The sequence below is a fragment of the Pelophylax lessonae genome (genome assembly GCF_965119305.1).
Source record: "Pelophylax lessonae genome assembly, chromosome: 12".
NCBI lineage: Eukaryota > Metazoa > Chordata > Amphibia > Anura > Ranidae > Pelophylax > Pelophylax lessonae.
Window position 1 is genome coordinate 32822853 of NC_138779.1, and position 24273 is coordinate 32847125.

Below are 24273 nucleotides of genomic sequence, written 5' to 3' on the forward strand. Positions count from 1 at the left end.
GCATCGGTCGGTACCGACGGAAAGCCAACCGTCGGCTCTAAACCACGGTACCGGGATGGTGCCTCTAGCTAGAGGCATCATCCCGGTACACTACCGCAAAGTTTACCGACGTAGACCTACGTTAGTATGCGGTAAGTGGTTAAGCCCCGGAAGATTTTACCCCCCATTCCGACCAGGGTTTTTTTTGCGATTCGGCACTGCGTGACTTTAACGGACAATTGCGCGGTCGTGCGACGCTGTACCTAAACTAATTTGACGTCCTTTTTTTTCCCCACAAACAGAGCTTTCTTTTGGTGGTATTTGATCACCTGTGCGGTTTTTACTTTTTGCGCTATAAACAAAAAAAGAGCGTCAATTTTGCAAAAATAACAATATTTTTCACATTTTTTTATATGAAATTCCCCAAAAAAAAAATTTAAAAATCAAAATTTTTTAACATTTTTGGCCAAATTGTTTTACGCTACATATGTTTGGTAAAAAAAATTGCAAAAAGCGTATTTTGATTGGTTTGCGCAAATGTTATTGCGTTTACTAACAAAGGGAAAGATTTTTGTCATTTCTGTTGTTTTTTTTTTTAACGCGTAATGTCGGCGATCTGCGATTTTTTTTTTCGGTACTGCGACATTGCGGCGGACAGATCGGACCCTTGACTGACATTTTTGACACTTTTGGGGTTACCAGTGACATTACTACAGTAATCAGTGCTATACATATGCACTGTTACTGTAAAATGACACTGGCAGTGAAGGGGTTAACTTTTTTGAGAGGGAGGGGCTATGTGTGTCCCTAGGGGTGTGATTCTAACTGTGATTGGCTGTGGCTTGATGTGTAGGAACAATGATCAACGGTCCTACATAGTAGAACCGTATGATCACTGTTTCTACACAGGGGAGAATGACAGGCGGCTTGTTTACATTAGCCGCCTGCCTTTCTCCCGCTGTACCGACGATCGCCGATATCGGGTCCGCCGGTCACACGCGCGGGGGGCTCTGTGACCGCGTGGGAGCGGGAACGCGCCTCCGGGGGCGCGCGCTCACTCCCTAGACCCTCACAGGCTAGCGACGTAGACCTACGTCGCTCTGCCTGTGAGGGGCTGACCGCCGCAGTAAATAGTCGTGCGGCGGTCGGCAAGCGGTTAACACTTTTTTGCAGGCCAAAATATATGCATTTATAATTTTTTTAAAAAACGAATTGGTAACCCAAAAGAAACTGCGCAAATGGTGATATTCGATAATAAATTATTAGTCAAATATTGATTATATGTGAGGAATTGCTTCCATAGTGCAAGCTGCAATAAAAACGTGTATACGCATAAATAGTGAAAAGGGTAAAAATATTGCGCTTAAACACTTAAAACACAACCAAAAAAGTGCTTGTGTGCATAAACATATAAATAATAAATATATATACTAGTGAATAAATAAATAAGTATATATGTTGTGAAAAGTCCTTAGTGAAATATATCAACAATCCTTAAAGTGCCCAGTGCAATACGGATCTCTCAGCAATGACTGAAAATCACTTTAGCTTCAAGTGAGGGACCTCCACCATAGGGACTTTCTCCACCCAGTGCTCAGGGTAAATACTTCTTACCGAAGCTGGTGGACCCCTTAATTACAGGGGGTCTAAAACAGCATATAAGGTCCACAAATGCCTCCAAGCTATCCTTCAGGTCCCTTAATAAGGCTCAGCTCGCACAAGGAACTCCAAGTATTTCCAGGGTGGTATGGTATGGAGAAAAAGATAAGGAAACTCCGATAGTGTAGTATGTTCTATTATAGGGGTTGTTTAATAGAAATGCACTTACTCAAACATCATATACAGAATGCCTTCATGGGGTAAATGCAGCATGGGTTCGGTGTACGGGACGCTCCTCTCTTCCTGCGTATCACCAACCCGGAACTCCACGGTCTCACGTTCCCGGGGGAACGTGAGACCGTGGAGTTCCGGGTTGGTGATACGCAGGAAGAGAGGAGCGTCCCGTACACCGAACCCATGCTGCATTTACCCCATGAAGGCATTCTGTATATGATGTTTGAGTAAGTGCATTTCTATTAAACAACCCCTATAATAGAACATACTACACTATCGGAGTTTCCTTATCTTTTTCTCCATACCATACCACCCTGGAAATACTTGGAGTTCCTTGTGCGAGCTGAGCCTTATTAAGGGACCTGAAGGATAGCTTGGAGGCATTTGTGGACCTTATATGCTGTTTTAGACCCCCTGTAATTAAGGGGTCCACCAGCTTCGGTAAGAAGTATTTACCCTGAGCACTGGGTGGAGAAAGTCCCTATGGTGGAGGTCCCTCACTTGAAGCTAAAGTGATTTTCAGTCATTGCTGAGAGATCCGTATTGCACTGGGCACTTTAAGGATTGTTGATATATTTCACTAAGGACTTTTCACAACATATATACTTATTTATTTATTCACTAGTATATATATTTATTATTTATATGTTTATGCACACAAGCACTTTTTTGGTTGTGTTTTAAGTGTTTAAGCGCAATATTTTTACCCTTTTCACTATAATTTTTTTGTTAGGAGCCTGTAAAGCATTGTACCCACGATCAGCAGATCAAGAATGTAATGCTATGATCCTGCAGATTGCCTGTGTATCTGTCTGTCCGTACCCCTGATATGAGCAGGCAGTTGCAGGAAGCTCAATGAACTACAACAGTGCTCAACAGCGCCGTGGAGGTTAATTGAGAACTACATGCCAACAGCTGCAAAGACTGTCGGACCTTGTCGTTTTATTTTACCATTCACAGAAAATGGCCATGTATTTTTTTTTTTTTCTTTATTCTTTGTTTAACCAGTTTATGATGTACTGCGGCAGGCAGCCGCTCCCAGGCGAATCGCCGTACATGTACGGCGCTCGCTCTCAGGAGGCTAGGGGGTGAGCGCACGCCACCACCCCCGCTCATCAGCGTGGAAGCCGATGCACGGGGCAGGTAGCTCTGATTGCCGCCTGACACCTGCGATCGCTCCCCGCTGAGAGAGAAGGACGGGGCAGCTGTTGTAAACACAGCCGACCATTCTTCTCCCTCGAATGATAATAGAGTCCATGTGATCCTTCTATATAGGATCACATGCCTCTATGGTCTTTTCAGAAGCCACGCCCCCCCCACAGTTAGAATCACTCCCCTAGGCTCACATTTAACCCATTGATTACCCATAATGTTAACCCCTTCCCTGCCAGTGTCATTATTACAGTAACAGTGCATATGTATAGCACTGATTACTGCAGTAATGTCACTGGTCACCCCAAAAGTGTAAAAAATGTCAGTTAGGGGTCCGATCTGTCCGCAACAATGTCGCAGTCCCGCAAAAAATCGCAGATTGCCGCCATTACTAGTAAAAAAAAAAAAAAACAATGAAAATGACATAAATCTTTCCCGTAGTTAGTAGACGCAATAAATTTTGCGCAAACCAATCAAAATACGCTTATTTTTACCAAAAATATGTAGCAGAAAACAAATTGGCCTAAAATGTTAAAAAATTTTGATTTTTTAATTTTTTTTGGTAATGTTATATATCAGAATGTGAAAAATGTTGTTTTTTTTTTTTTTTTCAAAATTGTCGCACTTTTTTGTTTATAGCGCAAAAAATAAAAATCGCACATGTGATCAAATACCACCAAAAGAAAGCTCTATTTGTGGGGGGGAAAATTACATTATTTTTATTATTTTTATTATTATTATTTTTATTTGGGTACAACGTCGCACTACTGCGCAATTGTCCCTTAAAGTAATGCAGTGCCGAACCGCAAAATAGGGCCTGGTCAGGAAGGGGGCAAATCCTTCCGGTCTTAAAGTGGTTAAGGGTATGCAACATCACACAGTAGTATGACATGACAGCACAGTCCTGACGAAGCTTAACAGCGGTGACATAATGGAAATGAACATAACAGAGGTTAATGGTCACTAACCAAACTATATACCCTATGTTGTTCATTGATAAATCGTGACGAACAATTCAGGGTCGTAGTCAACTTTAGGAAAAAAAAAATGACCTTGTGTTATAAAATATTTGCAGGAACATGGCTTGCATGTACATACTGAGAGGATCAGATCACCTACAGGCATTTTTTTTTTAATTTAAGGGCAAGCGACAACCCTCTTCAAAAAGGGGGTACCCTGCTTAGCTCACAAAACATATCATATGGTCCGTGCGTACCGAAAAGGCATTTTTGGGTGTTTTCAGACAGAAAGGTGGACACACTAGGTGTCCAAAAATGAGGAGGAAAAGAAAAGAAGAAGAAAAGTAAGAGCGAGAAAAAGAAGGGCAGGGGAAAAGAAAAAAAAAGGGAGAGGAGTAAGGGAAAGAAGGGGAACCTCAGAGGGGGTTGAAAGCATAAGGAACCAAGCTCTCAGAACTAAATACCCTCAGTTAGTTAAAAATATGTTAATTATTCATTGGAAAAATTAAACATGTCCCAATATAGCCATCACATATTGTCTTCCTCCGTTTTGTCCCTGAGGACCGCAGTGAGGTGTTCCACCTGCTAAATATCATTCACCCTGGCAAACCATTGCGATATAAGGAGCGGGGCTTGTTGTTTCCACATACTAGGAATACATACCCTAACGGCATTCAGAAGATGCTTCAATAGGGAATTACAGAATCTCTTACTCTACATAGGAGTCAAATTATAGATGTTGTAAACCGAGAAAAACTTTTTTTTTTTCTTTACATCCTGAAAGAGAAAGACATAATGAGCTAGTATGCATCGCATACTAGCTCATTATCAAATACTTACCTTAGAACGAGCCCTCGCCACGCCGCTCTCTTACCTCTATGACGGGCGACATGTCCAGTCGCCCGTCTTCCGGGATCGCGGCATCCGGCCATCTGATTGGCCGGAGCCGCGGTGACGTCACTCCCGCGCACGCGCGCGGGAGCCGACGGTCACGGCACAGGGCTCTGAAGGAACGGCACGGTCGGCCGTTCCTTCAGAGTGCATGCGCCAGTGACGTCACTGGCTGCATCAAATGTAAATATCTCCTAAACGGTACATGTTTAGGAGATATTTACAGTACCTATAGCAGGGGCGTAACTACAGGGGTTGCAGGGGTTGCAATCGCTACCGGGCCCCATACTCCAGGGGGCCCGGTAGCAAACCAGTGGGTGAACTTCCAGGATCGCAAAGGTCACACTTGCGACCGGACCCTGGCATTGCACCACTGTGGGGAGGCCCCAAGATTGCAGGAAGTGGGCCCACAAGATTGCAGGAAGTGGGCCCACAAGATTGCAGGAAGTGGGCCCACTGTAGAACTTGTGAAAGAATCCTGCTGCGGGACCGTAATAAAAGGCCATGCAACGAGTGTAAAGAGCCCCAGGATTAGTGGGAAGAGCCCTGGGCTTGAAGGTAAGGGCCCCGGCCAGGGGTCTGGGGGGCCCTTCATGGTTACTTGCATCAGGGCCCTGAAGGTTCTAGTTACGCCTCTGACCTATAGGTAAGCCTTAATATAGGCTTACCTATAGGTACAAGTGTCAGAGGAGGGTTTACTTCCTCTTTAAAAAGCACTGCAGCAGAGGTGTCGAACAGAGAGTATCCCGTGAGCTGGTGCACGATTTGTAAAACCTGTTGCCAGAAGGGGCAAATCTTTGGACAGTCCCAGGGAATGTGAAATAGTGTGCCAGTCTTGATGCCACATCGGCAACATAATCGGCTGAGTCCAGGGAAAAGGAACGCTAACCGGGGTCCGGTACCAGTGAGTTAAGATTTTGTAAGAGGTCTCCTGATATTTACTACAAAGGGAAGATTTGTAAGTAAAAAATAATATTCTGTTCTTTTGCTCTTCCGAAAACGTGGAGTTTAGGTCTCTTTCCCATTTGAGCAAACATGGTGGGTCTTGCTAAGACATGACTGCAAGTAAAATATTGTGAGAAACAGAGAGAGATTACCGAATTTGCCCCTCTCCCAAACAAGAGTCTTCAAATGAAGAAGGTTGTCTTCGAAAACTGGAATGATCGGGAAGAGACTGGAGGAAGTAGGTTAGTTGCAACAGTTTTAATTGGCCAAAAGTTGAAGAGTTAAAACAACCAAACAGTTCTGACGAGCGGACCTATCCAGATAGACCAAGGAAGGAAGAAGCTCTGATTAGGTTCAGATCATGTAGGAGTTGAAAGGCTCTATTAGTAAGACCCGGAGCCAAGTCTGGGTGGCCAATGATAGGAGTCAGTGGCGAGGGGAAGTTGCCACTTTGTATCTATATCTATCTACAGTATATCTATATCCAGTGAGTTTCTATCAAGGTGGATTCAATCAAGGAGTGGAGAGGCGCTACTCAAGATTGACTCCTGTCCATGGAAGGCCGGCTAGGGAGGCAGCCACTGATTCCTGTTCCAATGACACCCAAAGTCTGTGAGAGGTGTGTTTACACCAATTGACCACTCTGGTCATATGGACCACCGTACAGTATAAGGCAAGGTCAGGAAATCCAACATAACCTCTGGGCTTGGGTCGCAATGTATTTTTTAGATTGTGACAGCTAGTGGGGGGGAGAAGATCCCCGGCTAGCTGTCGAAACGGGGGATTGGGAGGGTCAATGCATATGTTACATGTTACAAAATGTGTACTTATGCTTTAAGTGTGTGCCTGGGCAAAATCAACAGAAGCCTATGCATTTCTATAACACATACACATTTTTCCATGTTTTTATCTCTTTACAATGCTGTGAGTACAGAAAATTGCCTAATGATCTGCTACAAAATCCAGTGGGCTCCTAATTTCATGTAGTGAGCTGACAAGGCTGTCTCTGCTGTGCCGAAATTCCAAGCAGTGTTGTCAGCCTAAGTTATCCCTTGATGGACAATAGAACACCTTCTTCTCATCTCTATGACATAAGGGGGAGGGGTTCTGTAGTCAAACAGGGGAGAACTGACAACACTACTTTGAACAAAACCTATACATTTAGATCATGGTCTGCTTCACCACAGGACTTGATGTGAGAATGTTGGCAGGTATGGTCCTGAAGAAGAATCTGTCATACTTTATATGCCTGTAGACCTACCTATGCAGGTTTTCTTGTCTGTGTGAAGACTGAAACCGGGTCGGCAGCTGCAATAATAACCACCAATGTGATTGTGACAGTGGTGGTCACATGTGTCCTCATCATCCTCGTTCTTCTTCTCACACTCATTTATATCTGTATGGGGGACACAGGGAAGTTATAAGTTTGAGTATAATAAATATACCATTATTCTTACCATATAACTAATAAATGTAAGGGCACCTTCCAATCCCTGAAACAATTGCAGGTAAGCTGCTCAGGTAGGAAGATTTGATCCGGTGCAGGTCAAATCTGTAGTCTCCAGCAGTATCCTTAAATACAAAGTGATGACCGCACTCCGATGTAAGTGAACATGTGAAGTTTATTCACCACTGTAAATCCAAACTGGAAATCAATACATCATGGACAAGGACAAAGGTCGACGCGTTTCACAAGTTTACACTCGCTTACTCATAGCTCATAATGGTTATGAGTAAGCGATTGTAAACTCGTGAAACGCGTCTACCTTTGTCCTTGTCCGTGATGTATTGATGTCCAGTTTGGATTTACAGTGGTGAATAAACTTCACATGTTTACTTTCATTGGAGTGCGGTCATCACTTTGTGTTTGAGGACACCTTCTAATCCCCACAAATAAGTGGCTACTGTATGATCTCTCATAACTTAAGCAGGCCATAGATTAATTGCTCAATTCCCCTGCAACACTATTGTGTTCTGCCAGCGGGGAGCCTTCCCGGCCAGCAGAACCCGATAATTTCTGCTAGCGGGTATAGCTACCGGCAGGAATCGCATGTAAAAAATCCAAAAGACTGATTGTACCCAAATTGATCGATGTACAACCAGCCTGCCCATAGATGGATTGAATCTCGATTAGTCCTTGCTGAGCCGGCCAAGATTCGATCCATCTATGGCCCGTTTAATTGACTGAAATGTAACAAAGAGTAACATAAACACCAGATCCTTCGAGAGAAAAACTGGTGTTTATGTTACTTACCACAGTTACTCCACAGATGTGGCAATTAATAAGTTCACTTAGATTTTTTGTTGTTGTTGTTGTTTACCTTGGAGAAGTGGATTAAAAAAATTTGGGGTTGCTTTACTAAAACGGGAGAGTGGAATATCTGGTGCAGCTGTACATGGCAGCCAATCAGCTTCTAATTTTAGCTTGTTCAATTAGGTTTTGCCAAAAAAAAAAAAAAACTGGAAGCTGATTGGATTCTATGCAGAGCTGCACCAGATTTTGCACTCTCCAATTTTAGTAAATCAACTCCTTTGCATCAGAGCTGCACCCTATATTAATTTTATGCACGTTTTTTGTTGGAAAACACGCAGATTTTTATAAATACCATATAAATATGTAAACTGTTGGTGGTAATTTCCTTAATGTGTTTGATCATCTTTTCAATCCAAATAGAAGGACACAGGCTTATTAAAGCGGAACTTAACCTTCCTGTACTTTTCAGCCATGAAAGTTACCATATTAGTCTCTGTTTGATCTTCAACTGCCATGGTGTTGCACATGCGATCAGTTTGATACCAGATGGTGCATGGCATTGGAGATGAGGATACCCTATCTGACAGATATCCTTTCATGTTGCTACACTATCATCCTTCACTTAATTTTTCTCCACCCATACTCATCATGTGTGTGGCGTGTTCCGCCTGGCCACCTGTGTACCCTCAGCTCCCGGGTGGGACACGTGGGGTCATCCTCATCTCCAATGCCATGCACCATCTGGCTGCTATGTAAGTTTGGGAATTTAGGGGCCTGTTCTCCCCTTTTTCCCTCCTCTGCCCCCCCTTTTTCATATTTGTTAATCATCATCATTGTTCCAATTTCCTTATCTATTTTTTATAGATTTATATTATACATCCACTCCTGACGAAGTGGCGATTTAGGTCCACGAAACGCGTTGAGTTCTGTGATGTTTTAACATAGCCAACTACGCCTCTACTACTTGATATACGAGTTCATTGATGTCATGACTATATTTTATCACTTTACTATTATCTGGAATTTTGCCATGCTGTTTTTTTTATAAATTTGGAATTGGGGACCATTTACTAGCTTCTGCATTATTTTTTATGTATATTTCCATCTGTGGTGTTGTATACCTGTATGTACAATAAATGTGCCATTTTTCCTGTCAGCCTGATTGTTGTCTCTCATTTAAAGTCCCAACCCTCCTTGACCTGAGCAAACATGGTTCCTGGTCCCCCCCCCCCCCCCCCGTGCATTTTTTAGTACATTTTTAAGTTTTGCAGAAACACACTACAGTCCATTCACCATGGTTTCCCATGGGTCACATACACATTGGTGCATTTTATGGAAAGGGCCAGGGACTTTTTGGTTCCAAAGACTTGAATGGATCAAAAACATGTATTGAAAAATGCAAAATGCACCTGTAATATGCAAACTGCAACCTGCATAGGTGTGAACCAGGCCTCAAAGCTTGACAGGAGTTGTAATCCCTTCACTTCTTGGCCTGGAGGCACGGGGATGCAGTGTTGCCAACCTACCAGAGTGAAATTTACTGACATGACACCCAAAACTTACTGGCACAGCCAAGTTTTTACTGGCATTTCCAAAAGTTGCAAAATTCCAGTTTTAAGTACAAATTTCAGTATTTAGGCTACAAACAAGTACAATATGAAATCAGCAATGTGATTTAAGGTAGATATTAAGGCAAAAAATGTTTATTTTTGATATAGTAAGTAACTAAGTAGCTCAGGGGTAGGACTCAGGAGGGCAAGAAATTAGAATGGTCAGGCACACACACATGACATTGACTCTCACAGTGACACTGACAGCAGTGTGCAGCAGCACAGATCACTGACACGATATATTCCCTCCTAAGTCACAGTGACAATCTCTCTCCATGCCAGGTGGTTCTGCTCCCAGTTTGCCTTGCTCCCATCCCACAGACCAGCCCACGAGGCTCCAGCCGCTCCCCTCGGCTCCCTTGCACCATGACATCACACTATATGCTCAGGCACCACCTTCGCCAGACCTGCCCCCGCTGCCCGAACACACTGTAGCAGGCACTTGGATGGTCTTGCCATATTTTTTACTGGCAACCTTTTCCTATCACTGGCATTTAATGGCAGGAGAAAAGTGCTCATTTTTTACTGGCTGCCAGTAAAAATACTGACGGGTGGCAACACTGACGGTAAGGGAGTGGAAGTCTCTACAAAGTAAGTGACATTTCCTTTTACACTGAACAAGTGTCATTATTGGAAGACTTAACCTCACTTCATGTTCAGTACAGCCCAGAGCAAAACAACAACAAAATAGGCGCAGGGCGAGCATGACTGAGCCAGCAGTGTAATTGGCCTAGCAGGGGTTAAAAAAATAAATGAACTTCGTAAGGTTTCTCCCCTATTGGCCCCGGTTAGTTGCGGGGAGGGGCAGAAGAGGGGGGAGTTGTCTGATCTGTAGTTCCCGGGCATCAGTTCAGCGTGGGTGGAGGATCGTTCCCGCCCGCCCCTACATTGGAATTTCGGTATAATGCGCTTGTTTTTCAGATTTGACGGTTGGGGTCTTTGGAGGTGTTTTTGGTAAAACCTGCTGTGCTTATCAGCTGAGGGACCCATCTAAGGTATGGAGTCACCTGGGGAATGCCAGTTAATAGATGGGTTAACTGGTAGTTTAAATTGGGAGGTATCTGCTGTGTGTTGAGGTCGTCCCCGAGCCGGTGGTGCGGCTGGGGACAGTTAAGAGTTACACAGATACAAAAATGGTATTTGATATTTGGGGCCTCCAAAGATCAGCAACCTTATGTTATCTTTTATTATATTATTTTGGTTCCTTTTCTAAGGAATGTGTTATATATATTTTTGTTACTGGTTAATAAATGGTCATTTTGGCCAATTTTACTCCAATAACGGTGTCTGCGTATTTACTGCAGGAAGTTTAGGTAAGGGGTTGGGATAAGGTTATATTAAGTGTGTTAATTACATCTGGGGTGCCTAAAGCCCCGTACACACAAGAAGAAATTCAGCCGGGAATTTTCGTCCGACGACCGATCTGCCGATTTTCGGCTTGTTAGTATGGTGCTTCCGACAACCGACTCCGACTTTTCGGCCGAAAAAATCCTGGTGTGCAGGCAATAAAATTTTTGTCGACCATCAAAACACGTCCAATTTTCATCTTATTAGTACAGATTTTGATGGGGAAAAATCTTATGAGCAAGACTAGGCATACTCAGAGACGAAAGAACACACAGAAAGCAATCCAACACATGACATCACTTCTGAAGTAGAATTCTGTCGTGCGGGAAAATTCGTGTGCAGTCTAGAGCACATTCCAACCAACAGACACCACTCTGGACAAAAGACGGATGACCGGTCGGCGGAAATTCATTGCGTGTACGAGGCTTTAGTCATGGTGGTGATTGTCATGTCAGATATACGAAATGTATTAACCGCTTGCTGACCGCCGCACGACTATTTACTGCGGCAGTCAGCCCCTACTGGGCAAAGCGACGTAGTAATACGTCGCTCGCCCACGAGCCTCTAGGGGGCGAGCGCGTGCCGCCGGAGGCGCGCTCCCACCCCCGCTCGTTCACTAACATCCCCGTGCAAGTGACCGGCAGCTCCGATGTCCGCCGGTCACTCGCAATCTCCCGCTGGAGAGGGAGAAAGGCAGGCGGCTAATGTAAACAAAGCCGCCTGTCATTCTCCCTGAAGTAACTGCAGAGACTATACGATCCTGCTATGTAGGATCGTATGTCTCTGTGGTTACATCACTAGCCACGCCCCCCCCACAGTTAGAATCACGCCCCTAAGGATACATTTAACCCACTGTTTACCAATAAAGTTAACCCCTTCCCTGCCAGTGTAATTTTTACAGTAACAGTGCATATTTATAGCACTGACTACTGTAGTAATGCCACTGGTACCCCCAAAAGTGTGAGAAATGTCAGTCAAAGGTCCGATCAGTCCGCCGCAATGTCTCAATCCCGCAAAAAAAAATCGCAGATCGCCATCATTACTAGTTAAAAAAAAAAACAATAAAAATGACATAAATCTTGCCCGTAGTTAGTAAACGCAATAACCTTTGCGCAAACCAATCAAAATACGCTTATTGCAATTTTTTTCACCAAAAATATGTAGCAGAAAACAAATTGGCCTAAAATGTTAAAAAAATTTGATTTTTTAATTTTTTGGGGGGAATTTCATATAAAAAAATGTGAAAAATATTGTTCTTTTTTCAAAATTGTCGCACTTTTTAGTTTATAGCGCAAAAAGTAAAAAATCGCACAGGTGATCAAATACCACCAAAAGAAAGCTCTGTTTGTGGGAAAAAAAGGATGTCAATTTCATTTGGGTACAGCGTTGCACGTCCGCGCAATTGTCCGTTAAATTCACGCAGTGCCGAATCACAAAATAGGCCCTGGTCTTTGAGCAGCCAAATCCTCCGGGGCTTAAGTGGTTAAAACCTGGAGCACATGGATGGAATTTGTAGACTCCAACCACCTCAGTGCTTTTCTGAGGTAATTGGTCATTCTTTGGTCTGATTAGGTGCTATTAGCAATGTCAGCATTAATGGGTTATTCTTCCCCGGCCAGACAGCTTTCTTCTTTACCTCTATTTATCTTTACTATTTCCTTGTCTTCTTTTTCTCTTTCTGACATTCACTCGTACCTTTACTGTTCAGCAATCTCACAATAATCTACCCGCTGAAACACATCTAATTATACAATTTGGTTGCCTTCAATGAATGACTTCCTTGTGTCCTGACTCTTGTATTTATAACATATATAAGCCTACCTCTGATTAAACTATGTATTATTCATGATGATTGAAAGTGTACGGCTGACTCCTGACTATTCTTGTATGCTATAAAACTTAAAATAAAAACAATAAAATTAAAAGTTAAAAAATTAAAAGTCTAATCCTTTCCAACTCCAACAAAAACTAAAAACAACGTTTTTCTATGCCCACTCCAGGGGCGTAACTACAGGGGTTGCAGGGGTTGCAGTTGCAACCGGGCCCCATGCTCCAGGGGGCCTCATGCTGCTCCCCTGTACACCTGGATAGGAGGGGCGGCGGGGGCAGCATGTAGAGAAATCACTGTCCTCCTTTCTCCTCCTGTAGCTGCAGGAGGAAAATTAAGGAGATTGGTTCCTCTCTATGCTGTCCCCGCCGCTCCTCCAATCCAGTTCACTTTTGTTCTGCTGTCTCTGGGCCCCTGTGTGTTTCCATGGTTCCCCCTCCCCCCCACTGTGCTGCCCCCCCCCCCCCCTGTGCTCCCTCCCCTCTCCTGCCGGCTGCTGCAGGGGATGTGTCACAATAGAGAACCGGGAAGGGGTCGGGAAATATGTAATTTACCAGCTCCTTCCTTTTCTGAATGGACAGAGTCATAGTCAGTGACATTGTAAAAAAGAAAATAATACAATTAAAATACCAAAAAATAAAAACTACTGACACCAGTGGGTGAACTTCCAGGATTGCAAAAACTACTGACACCAGTGGGTGAACTTCCAGGATTGCAAAGGTCACACTTGCGACCGGGCCCTGGCATTCCACCACTGTGGGGAGGCCCCAAGATGGCAGGAAGGGGGCCCACTGCAGAACTCGTGCAAGGGTCCCGCTGCAGGAATGTAATAAAGGGCCCCGCAACAAGAGTAAAGGACCCCAGAATCAGTGGGAAGAGCCCCAGACTTGAAGGGAAGGGGCCCGGCCAGGGACCCTACATGGATTCTTGCACTGGGGCCCTGAAGGTTCTAGTTACGCCTCTGGCCTACTCTTTAGTATAAATCACAACAGGATCTGTAAAGAGTCTTTCTTTTGTAAGGTAGAGAATTCCTTTAACCAATTGCCGACCGCCTGCCGCAGATATACTGCGTCAAGCTGGCTGGGCTGCGCGAACCGACGTATGGATACGTCGGTTCGCCGGAGCGCTCCTAGGGGCGAGCGCGCACCGCTGGAGGAGTGCCCGCCCCTACTAGGCAGCGGGGATGCCGATCCACAGGGCCGTTGGCCGCGATTGCCGGTGGGCACCCGCGATTGCTCCCCGCTGAGAGAGAACGACGTTCAGCTGTTGTAAACACAGCAGACCGTTGTTCTCTCTGAAATGAACACAGAGCACCTGTGATCTTCCTATTTAGGATCACAGGTCTCTGTGTTAATTTCAAAAGTCTCTCCCCCATACAGTTAGAAAACACCCCCTAGGCTCACGCTTAACCCTTTGAACACCCCTGGATTAACCCCTTCCCTGCCAGTGTCATTATTACAGTAACAGTGCATACTTTTAGCACTGATTACTGTAGTAATGTCACTGGTCCCCCCCCAAAAGTGTCAAAAATGTCAGTTAGGGGTCCGATCTGTCCTCAGCAATGTCACAGTTCTGCTAAAAATCGCAGATCACCGCCATTACTAGTAAAAAATAAATAAATAAATAAAAATTACATAAATCTTTCCCCTAGTTTGTAGACGTGATAACTTTTGCGCAAACCAATCAAAATACGCTTACTTGGATTTTCTTTTACCAAAAATATGTAGTAGAATACAAATTGGCCTAAAAGGATGAAAAAAATTTGATTTTTACATTTTTTGGGGGGGAATGTTATATAGCAGAATGTGACATATGAGCAGCACTCATACATCTATTTCCCAAAGGCAACCTCTGGATATGATGCTGAGCACGTGCACTCAACTTCTCTGGTCGACCATGACGAGGACTGTTCTGAGTGGAACCTGTCCTGTTAAACCGCTGTATGATCTTGGCCACCGTGCTGCAGCTCAGTTTCAGGGTCTTGGCAATCTTCTTATAGCCTAGGCCATCTTTATGTAGAGCAACAATTCTTTTTTTCAGATCCTCAGAGAGTTCTTTGCCATGAGGTGCCATGTTGAACTTCCAGTGACCAGTATGGGAGAGTGAGAGCGATAACACCAAATTGACCACACCTGCTCCCCATTCACACCTGAGACCTTGTAACCCTAACGAGTCACATGACACCGGGGAGGGAAAATGGCTAATTGGGCACAATTTGGACATTTTCACTTAGGGGTGTACTCACTTTTGTTGCCAGCGGTTTAGACATTAATGGCTGTGTGTTGAGTTATTTTGAGGGGACAGCAAATTTACACTGTTATACAAGCTGTACACTCACTACTTTACATTGTAGCAAAGTGTCATTTCTTCAGTGTTGTCACATGAAAAGATATAATGAAATATTTACAAAAATGTGGGGGATGTACTCACTTTTGTGAGATACTGTATATATATATATTCCTGCGTAGCGCGGCCGCCCTGTAGCAGTAAAACAGTATTTCAGTGTTACCTCACCTTCAGCCACATAGAAAGCCTCAAAGCCGGTGAATTCCTTCTCGTTGGAGTAGTCACTTCGAAATGTTACAGTCATCTTATTGTCCAGGGAGTAGAAAATTGTGTCTCCGGGGGCTTTTTCTGTGTCTGTAGACTCCTTACCACATAAATGGGCCAAATCCTTCCCCTGGGAAGTGAGCTGTGAGGATATATAGAAGATAGGGTTGGTTACGGGTGACATTATTATTATTACAGTTATTTATATAGCGCTTTACAAATTATGCAGCACTTTACATATATATTGTACATTCACATCAGTACCTGCTCTTAACCACTTAAGCCCCGGAAGATTTTACCCCCTTCCTGACCAGGGCCTATTTTGCGATTCGGCACTGCGTGACTATAACGGACAATTGCGCGGTCGTGCGACGCTGTACACAAACAAATTTGATGTCCTTTTTTTCCCACAAACAGAGCTTTCTTTTGGTGGTATTTGATCACCTGTGCGATTTTTTGATCATGCGCTATAAACAAAAAAGAGCGACAATTTTGCAAAAATAACAATATTTTTCACATTTTTTTATATGAAATTCCCCCAAAAAAATGTAAAAATCAAATTTTTTTAACATTTTTAGCCAATTTGTTTTCTGCTACATATGCTTGGTAAAAAAAAATCACAATAAGCGTATTTTGATTGGTTTGCGCAAAAGTTATCGCGTTTACTAACTAAGGGAAAGATTTTTGTCATTTTTGTTGGTTTTTTTAACGAGTTCTGCAATTTTTTTTGCGGGACTGCGACATTGCGGCGGACAGATCGGACCCTTGACTGACATTTTTGACACTTTCGGGGGTACCAGTGACATTACTGCAGTAATCAATGCTATACATATGCACTGTTACTGTAAAAATGACACTGGCAGGGAAGGGGTTAACTTTATTGGGGAAGGAGGGGTTAAGTATGTCCCTAGGGGTGTGTTTCTAACTGTGATTGGCTACTGGTGTAAGAACAGAGATCAACGGTCCTACATAGTAGAACCGTGTGATCTCCATTCTTACACAGGGGAGAATGACAGGCGGCTTTGTTTACATTAGCCGCCTGCCTTTCTCCCTTCACGGCGGACGATCGCGAGTGACCGGCGGACATCGGGTCCGCCGGTCACATGCGCGGACTCGTTAGGGAACGAGCCGTGGCGGGAGCGTGCCTTCGGGGGCGCGAGCTCGCCCGCTATTGGCTCCCAGGCTAGTGACGTACCGATACGTCACTTTGCCTGGCCGGGGCTGACCGCCGCATTATGTACTTGCGGCGGTCGGCAAGCGGTTAAAGAGCTTACAATCTAAGGTCCCTAACTCACAATAATACATACACATACTGGGGCCAATTTTAGACAGGAGCCAATAAACCTACCAGCATGTCTTTGGAGTATGGGAGGAAAAACCGGAGTACCCCGAGGAAAGCCACACAAGAACCAGGAGAACATGCAAACTCCATGCAGGTAATGCCGTGGTTGGAATTCGAACCGACAACCCTAGTGCTGCTAGGCAGAAGTTCTAACCACACATAAAATTATACATTTCTTGTTATAAAATAAAAAAAATTTAGATTTTTTTAGAGTTCCATAGTTTTATATGATCACTGTGATGATCAACCAGAGTTACAGGAGGTCTTTCAAGAGAAAAATGTATGGGCTGTCATTGGCGACCTTCTGAAAATACTACTTGTCTGGCTGTAGTATAACTAAAGCCAGACAAGTAGTATTAAATAACTAAAGTTACTAAATAACTAAAACCGTAACTTCTTTTTTTTAGTTTTGGACAGAGTGCAGAGGGATTGGAACACCTGCTATCTGTGCCCCCCGTTGAGATTCACCCTCTCTGTTAGTCCTGTTTACCATTATCTTTGAAAATGAAAGTAAGAGAAAATGACACATTTTGGGTCGTCCCCAGAAAAGCAATAGAAGGGAAATCTATAAATAGGAACGCTAGTTCTGGTGACCTGGGGGTCCCCAAGGAATTCCCTTAACCACTTAAGGACCGCCCGGCACAGATATACTGCGGCAGGTTGGCCCTCCTGCGCGAACCGACGTAGCCCTATGTCAGTCGCGCGCCTGCAGCTATGGGGCGAGCGCCCCCACTCGGCAGCGGGGACTCCAATGCATGGGGCCGGTGGCTCTGATTGCCACCAGGCACCCACGATCGCTCCCCGCTGAGAGAGAAGAACGGTCAGCTGTTGTAAACCCAGCTGACCGCTCTTCTCTCTGAAATGTTCACAGAGCGCCTGTGATCCTTCTATATAGGATCACAGGTCTCTGTGTTCATTTCAAAAGCCCCCCCCACCCACAGTTAGAAACACTCCCCTAGGCTTACATTTAACCCTTTGATCGCCCACAGTGTTAACCCCTTCCCTGCCAGTGTCATTATTACAGTAACAGTGCATATTTTTAGCACTGATTACTGTAGTAATATCACTGGTCCATCTAAAAGTGTCAAAAATGTCAGTTAAGGCCCGTACACACTTTACGGAAATCGGGCAAAATATCCTCAGATTTTTCTCTCTCTTGCTCAGCGGTCATAACCGTCTTTAGTTGACAGTGCTAAAATGTTCACAAAATTTCTCGTCCGATTTTTCTTTTTTTTGGCACATTTGTTCCTAGACTTCCGGGTCGTCAGCAACTTCAGATCATGCGCGGTCTTTCGTATCCGATTTTTCACGGACGTACTGCATACACATTAAACGAAAATTGGTCGTCTGGGGACGGAAGATAAAAATTTTGGTGTTTGTCCCTCCGTTTTTTTCGTTGAAAATGTTGGCATCGGCTGCTGAAAGTTGTGTACACACTAGCCGAAAATCGTACGATTTTACCTCGGACGGGAATTTTCGGCAGATTTTCTACTAGTGTGTACCCCACTTTAGGGGTCAGATCTGTCCGCCGCAATATCGCAGTCCCGCTAAAAAAAAAAAAAAAAAAACAATAAAAATGAAATAGATCATTCCCCTAGTTTGTAAATGCGATACATTTTGTGCAAACCAATCAAAATACGCTTATTGCGATTTTTTTTTTACCAAAAATATGTAGCAGAAAACAAATTGGCCTAAAAGGATGAAAAAATTGATATTTAATTTTTTTTTTTTTTTTTTGGGAATGTTATATAGCAGAAATATTATTTTTTTTTTCAGAATTGTTGCTGTTTTTTTGTTTATAGCGCAAACAATAAAAATTGCAGAGGTAATCAAATACCACCAAAAGAAAGCTCTATTTGTGGGGGAAAAAAGGACATACATTTTATTTAGGTACAGCGTTGCACGGCCGCGCAATTGTCCATTAAAATAACGCAGTGCCGAATCGCAAAAAATGGCCTGGTCATTAAGAGGACCTTCCAGTCCAGCAGTGGTTAATTTGCAGGGATCTCTTCTCACTTCCTGTTTGGTTATGGGACAGGAAGTGAAGGGAAATCTCCACAATGGGATACAGATGGCAAAATAAAATCTGACAGGGTTTATAATCCTCCTATGCTCTGTACAAATTACAAAAAAGGTTTTCCTCTAGTGTTACTTTAAATCTTTTTGAGTTGATGACCCTGAAATAGCATGCAGCATGTAAAATCAATTTGGGCATTAATCCGGATATCTTGTGCAGCTGGCCATATAAGCTTAATTTTTTTTTTGGTATGGGAATTCTAGAAAATTGCTCATCAGAATATACTTTTTTGCCATCACTAAGTCACCTAATTTTGTCAGAAAGCACTCAAAATTCCATCCAGACCAGTCTGAATTTGAATAGAATGTCTGATATATTAAATAGGATTTATAATAGACTTATTATGTACATGTTTTATGAACAAAAACCACATTCATAGTTAGAATGTGAAAAAAGCAACGAAAAAATATTGCGCTCGTGTTAAAAACAAAATCTATAGACAAAAGCTGCACCACTACCGTGAGATATTTTTCACTAAAATAAAATGTACATAAATGTGTTGCGCTATGAATCAAATACCCAAAATTAGTGAGTCCAAGTATCAAAACAAATATAAAACAAAAAGTCTCAGAATGAGTGATGATGAAGTGTAAACTGTATTGTATCCCAAGAACAAAGGGAACAAGGAGTCACATTCCCTCCACCGTACAGATTCACCACCACCACAAGTAAAGATGGTAAGAGAACTCACTATATGGATGAGGCGCCCTTCATGGATTATTTAAAAGATGTACTCTTAACAAAGAGTATGGATCCCCTATTATGGGAGGGCTAAAATATCATATCTGGCACTATTCCAGCATAGAATACTGGGGAAGGCCGCTCTAGACAAGCCACCGAGGTAACATCAGTCCTCTAGCCTCAAGCCGTCCGTAGTGGTGGCATAGATCTCATTGTCCACGTCATCTTGTTACCCGGATGTACAAGCGATCGCTATCATACTTGTTGGAAAGTACTGATTTTATGCTCATTCTCATCTTGAACCATGTAAGTGCATCTAATTTAATAAACTTCGTTTTATAAAGAGGTTTTACACTGTGACGGTATTACCCGTCACTGGGAGTGAAAGACAGATAATTATTGGTTTGAATTGCTTCAGATGGGACAGTAATATTCGTCAGCAATATCTTCATAAAGAAATATGAAGATTTATTCTCACTTTACACTGGGAGACTTAGGCTGTTAGGCATGAAGTCTGACTTCTAGGTAATGTGTATTCTGTGTGCTTGTCTGTGAGAGAGACACACAGACTGTCATTGGCAGACTTCCCTATTTTTTTGTGTATTGGGAGGGAATGTGGATTGTGCCTGTCCCATTGTTAAATGTTAATGACCTCACATTGTTCTGTCCAGATGGCTAGATAATTAGTTAATTCTGTTCCTGTATACACTTTCATCTGCATATGCTACTGTAATCAGGCAGAGGGAAGGGATTGTGTACACTGTATGGGAGTGTAAAACTCTGTTTTCATTGGATTGTGAATGTCATGTCATGTTCTCCACAAGGTCCACCTGGGCGGTAACCTTGTGGGAGAAAACTGTATAAAAGTATGTTTCTTGTTCAATAAAGTTGGAGTATACTTCACCCTCAATCTAGAGTTCTGTCTCTTATTGGGAGAATATGCTACAAGAGATTGCAATGTTCTTCATACTCCCTTGGATAATTACTAAACTCTTGTAAGAGCTTGTGTAAGAGCTTGTACCTGTGCCTGCTGCCCTCTCTGGGGAAAGAGAGGTTCACCCACTGGAACCTGGAGCCTGGTAGTAGGTCCAGGGTGGGTAGGAGACGGCGAGACTCCAACCAAGCTGCGGCAGTTCGTGGGGTCTGAGGTGTTTATGGTGTTTGGTGGACTGCTTGTATCCCTCGGGAAGCACTAGGAGCATCCGTCAACTGAGGTACCCGGTCATCCGTTGCATACACTATCAGCAATTATCTGTTTATTGGGATCTATGCCACCATTACGGGTGGCTTAAGGCTAGAGGACTGACGTTACCTCCGTGGCTTGTCTCGAGCAGCCTTCCCCGGTTTTCCATGCTGGAATGGTGCCAGATGAGATCCCTTAGCCCGTTAGACCTTCCATAATAGTGGGTCCATACTCTTTGGCAGAGGCGTAACTAGAACCTTCAGGGCCCCCGATGCAAGAAACCATGAAGGGCCACCACGGACCTTCAGGCCTGGGGCTCTTCCCACTGATCCTGGGGCCCTTTACTCTTGTTGCGGGGCCCTTTATTACGGTCCCGCAGCAGGACTCTTTCACACGTTCTGCAGTGGGCCCCCTTCCTGCCATCTTGGGGCCTCCCCATGGTGGTGAAATGCCAGGACCCGGTCGCAAGTGTGACCTTTGCGATCCTGGAAGTTCACCCACTGGTGTCAGTAGTTTCTATTTTTTGTTATTTTAATTGTATTATTTTTTATCATTTTATTTTTTTACAATGTCACTGACTATGACTCTGTCCATTCAGAAAAGGAAGGAGCTGATAAATTACATATTTACCAACCCCTTCCTGGTTCTCTATTGTGACACATCCCCTGCAGCAGCCTGCAGGAAAGGGGAGGGAAGGGAGCACAGTGGGGGGGGGCAGCACAGTTGAGGGGGGGGGGGGGCGGGGGAGCACACAGGGGCCCAGAGACAGCAGAACACAAGTGAACTGAATAGGAGGAGTGGTGAGGCAGCATACAGAGGAGCCAATCTCCTCCATTTTCCTCCTGCAACGGAGGACAGTGATTTCTCTACATGCTGCCCCCGCCGCCCCTCCTATCCAGATGTACAGGGGAGCCGCACAGGCAACCACTGCAACCCCTGTAGTTACGCCCCTGCTCTTTGGTAAGAGTACATCTTTACTTTTGGTGGCGGTAAATCTGTATGGTGGAGGGACTGTGATTCCTTTTTCCCTTTGATCTTGGGATACAAGACAGTTTACACTTCATTATCACTCAATCTGGGACTTTTTGTTTTATATTTGTTTGGACACTTGGACTCACTAATTTCAGTTATTTGATTCATAGCGCAACACATTTGTGTACATAGTTAGAATTTGGTTTGTTCAAGAAAAATTATCCATCCTGCTCCTTCGAATTTATTCATCACTAAGGCTTCATGTATACATAGCCTACTTTGACCGCACAGCGGGAAAAGGCAAAAACGCTGCAAAATTGCGCATTTACTGTGATTTTTTTGGCTAGCGGTCAAAACTTTCCTACCCTTAATACGACTCTTCCGCGTTCAGGAGAGGGATGTTGAGGGAGGTTGAAGCTCCCTTAACCGCAGCAGCTCCTAAACCCTGGTAAAAGCCTATGTGTACATGGACACATAGGCTTTTATGGAGTTGAGTTTAGGAGCTTTGGCAAAAAAAGCCTAAAGCTCCTAAACTAATCCTAAATTGACGAAATGCTCTGAAAACTAACATTTGTGAACAAAATTCTATTGGTGTACAGCCAGGGGCTCCACGGAGACACAGGGAATTGATTGGAACAAGATTTCATTCCCATCTTGTATTCGTTAAAATACGTAAATGTTTTGTTATATAATACCCTAGTCTTTGCACTGGCCTTTTCCTATCCCCTATACATCAGCTTTTAAATTAGAAGAAGAAAGTCCATGAATTTTAGCTTAGGCTGGCTCGGCTGCGTGAACCGCCATACCTGTACGGCGGTTCGCAGGAACGCTCCTGGGTGCACGCACACGCCACAGGAGGCGCGCGCCTGCCCCCATTAAGCAGCAGAGAAGCCGATCTACGGGGCCACCAGCAGCGATTGCCACCGGGCACCCGCGATCGCTCCCCGTGGAGAGAGAACGACGGTCTGCTGTTGTAAAGACAGCAGACCGTTGTTCTTTCTGGAATGATCACAGAGCGCCTGTGATCCTCCTATTTATCCTATCCTCCTCTGTGTTGATTCCACAAGTCCCTCCCCCATACAGTTAGAAAACACTCCCCTAGGCTCACACTTAACCCTTTGATCGCCCCTGGGTTAACCCCTTCCCTGCCAGTGTCATTATTACAGTAACAATAGCTAAAAATGACATAAATCGTTCCCCTAGTTTGTAGACGCGATAACTTATGCGCAAACCAATCAAAATGCGCTTATTGGGGTGTTTTTTTTACCAAAATGTGTAGCAGAATACAAATTGGCCTAAAAGGATGAAAAAATTTGATTTTTAATTTTTTTTTTTTGGGAATGTTATATAGCAGAAAGTGAAAAATATTGTTTTTATTTTGTTTTGTTCTTTTTCAGAATTGTTGCTCTTTTTTTGTTTATAGCGCAATAAATAAAAATCGCACAGGTGATTAAATACCACCAAAAGAAAGCTCTATTTGTGGGGAAAAAAAGGACATACATTTTATTTGGGTACAGCATCGCATGACTGCGCAATTGTCCGTTAAAGTAATGCAGTGCCGAATGGCCTGGTCATTAAGGGGGCAAAACCCTCAGGTCCTTAAGTATTTAACCACTTGCCGACCGCTGCACGACTATTTACTGCGGCGGTAAGCGCCTAACAGGCAAAGCGATGTAGGACTGCGACTGTGAGCCTGTGAGGCTCTAGGGAGCGAGCGCGCGCCGCCGGAAGCGCTCCCGATCCCTCACGGACCCCCCCACGCGTGTGCCCGGAAGACCCAATGTCCGCCTGGCACTCGCGATTGTCCGTTACAGCGGGAGAAAGGCAGGCGGCTAATGTAAACAAAGCCGCCTGTCATTCTCCCCTGTGTAGGAATAGTGATCATACGGTTCTGCTATGTAGGACCGTTGATCACTGTTCTTACACCTCAAGCCACATCCAATCACAGTTAGAGGCATGCCCCTAGGGACACACTTAACCCCTCCCTCTCAAAAAAGTTAACCCCTTCACTGCCAGTGTCATTTTTACAGTAACAGTGCATATGTATAGCACTGATTACTGTAGTAATGTCACTGGTAACCCCAAAAGTGTCAAAAATGTCAGTCAAGGGTCCGATCTGTCCGCCGCAATGTCGCAGTACCGCAAAAAAAATTGCAGATCGCCGCCATTACTCGTTAAAAAAAAACAACAAAAATGACAAAAATCTTTCCCTTTGTTAGTAAACGCAATAACTTTGGCACAATCCAATCATAATACGCTTTTTGCGATTTTTTTTTTACCAAACATATGTAGCATAAAACAAATTGGCCTAAAATGTAAAAAAATTTTGATTTTTACATTTTTTTTGGGGAATTTCATATAAAAAAATGTGAAAACTATTGTTATTTTTGCAAAATTGATGCTCTTATTTTGTTTATAGCGCATGATCAAAAAAAAATCGCACAGGTGATCAAATACCACCAAAAGAAAGCTCTGTTTGTGGGAAAAAAAGGACATCAAATTAGTTTAGGTACAGCGTCGCATGACCGCGCAATTGTCCGTTAAAGTCACGCAGTGCCGAATCGCAAAATAGGCCCTGGTCAGAAAGGGGGTAAAATCTTCCGGGGCTGAAGTGGTTAAATACCCCCGAAAATCCTTTTCCTTCTCAAGATTTAAAAAAAAAAATCCAGC

General features: G+C 43.7%; 1 protein-coding gene across 1 annotated transcript in view; it reads right to left on the reverse strand.

Annotated features, from left to right (window-relative positions):
• MASP2 (MBL associated serine protease 2) overlaps positions 1-24273 on the reverse strand; it is a 98043-nt gene that overhangs the window by 55263 nt on the left and 18507 nt on the right. Inside the window, exons 3-4 of the mRNA XM_082274524.1 lie at positions 15313-15490; positions 7021-7155 (exon numbers count right to left, since the gene is read on the reverse strand). Coding sequence (XP_082130650.1) covers positions 7021-7155; positions 15313-15490 — 313 coding nt within the window. The remainder of the gene's footprint in view (positions 1-7020; positions 7156-15312; positions 15491-24273) is intronic.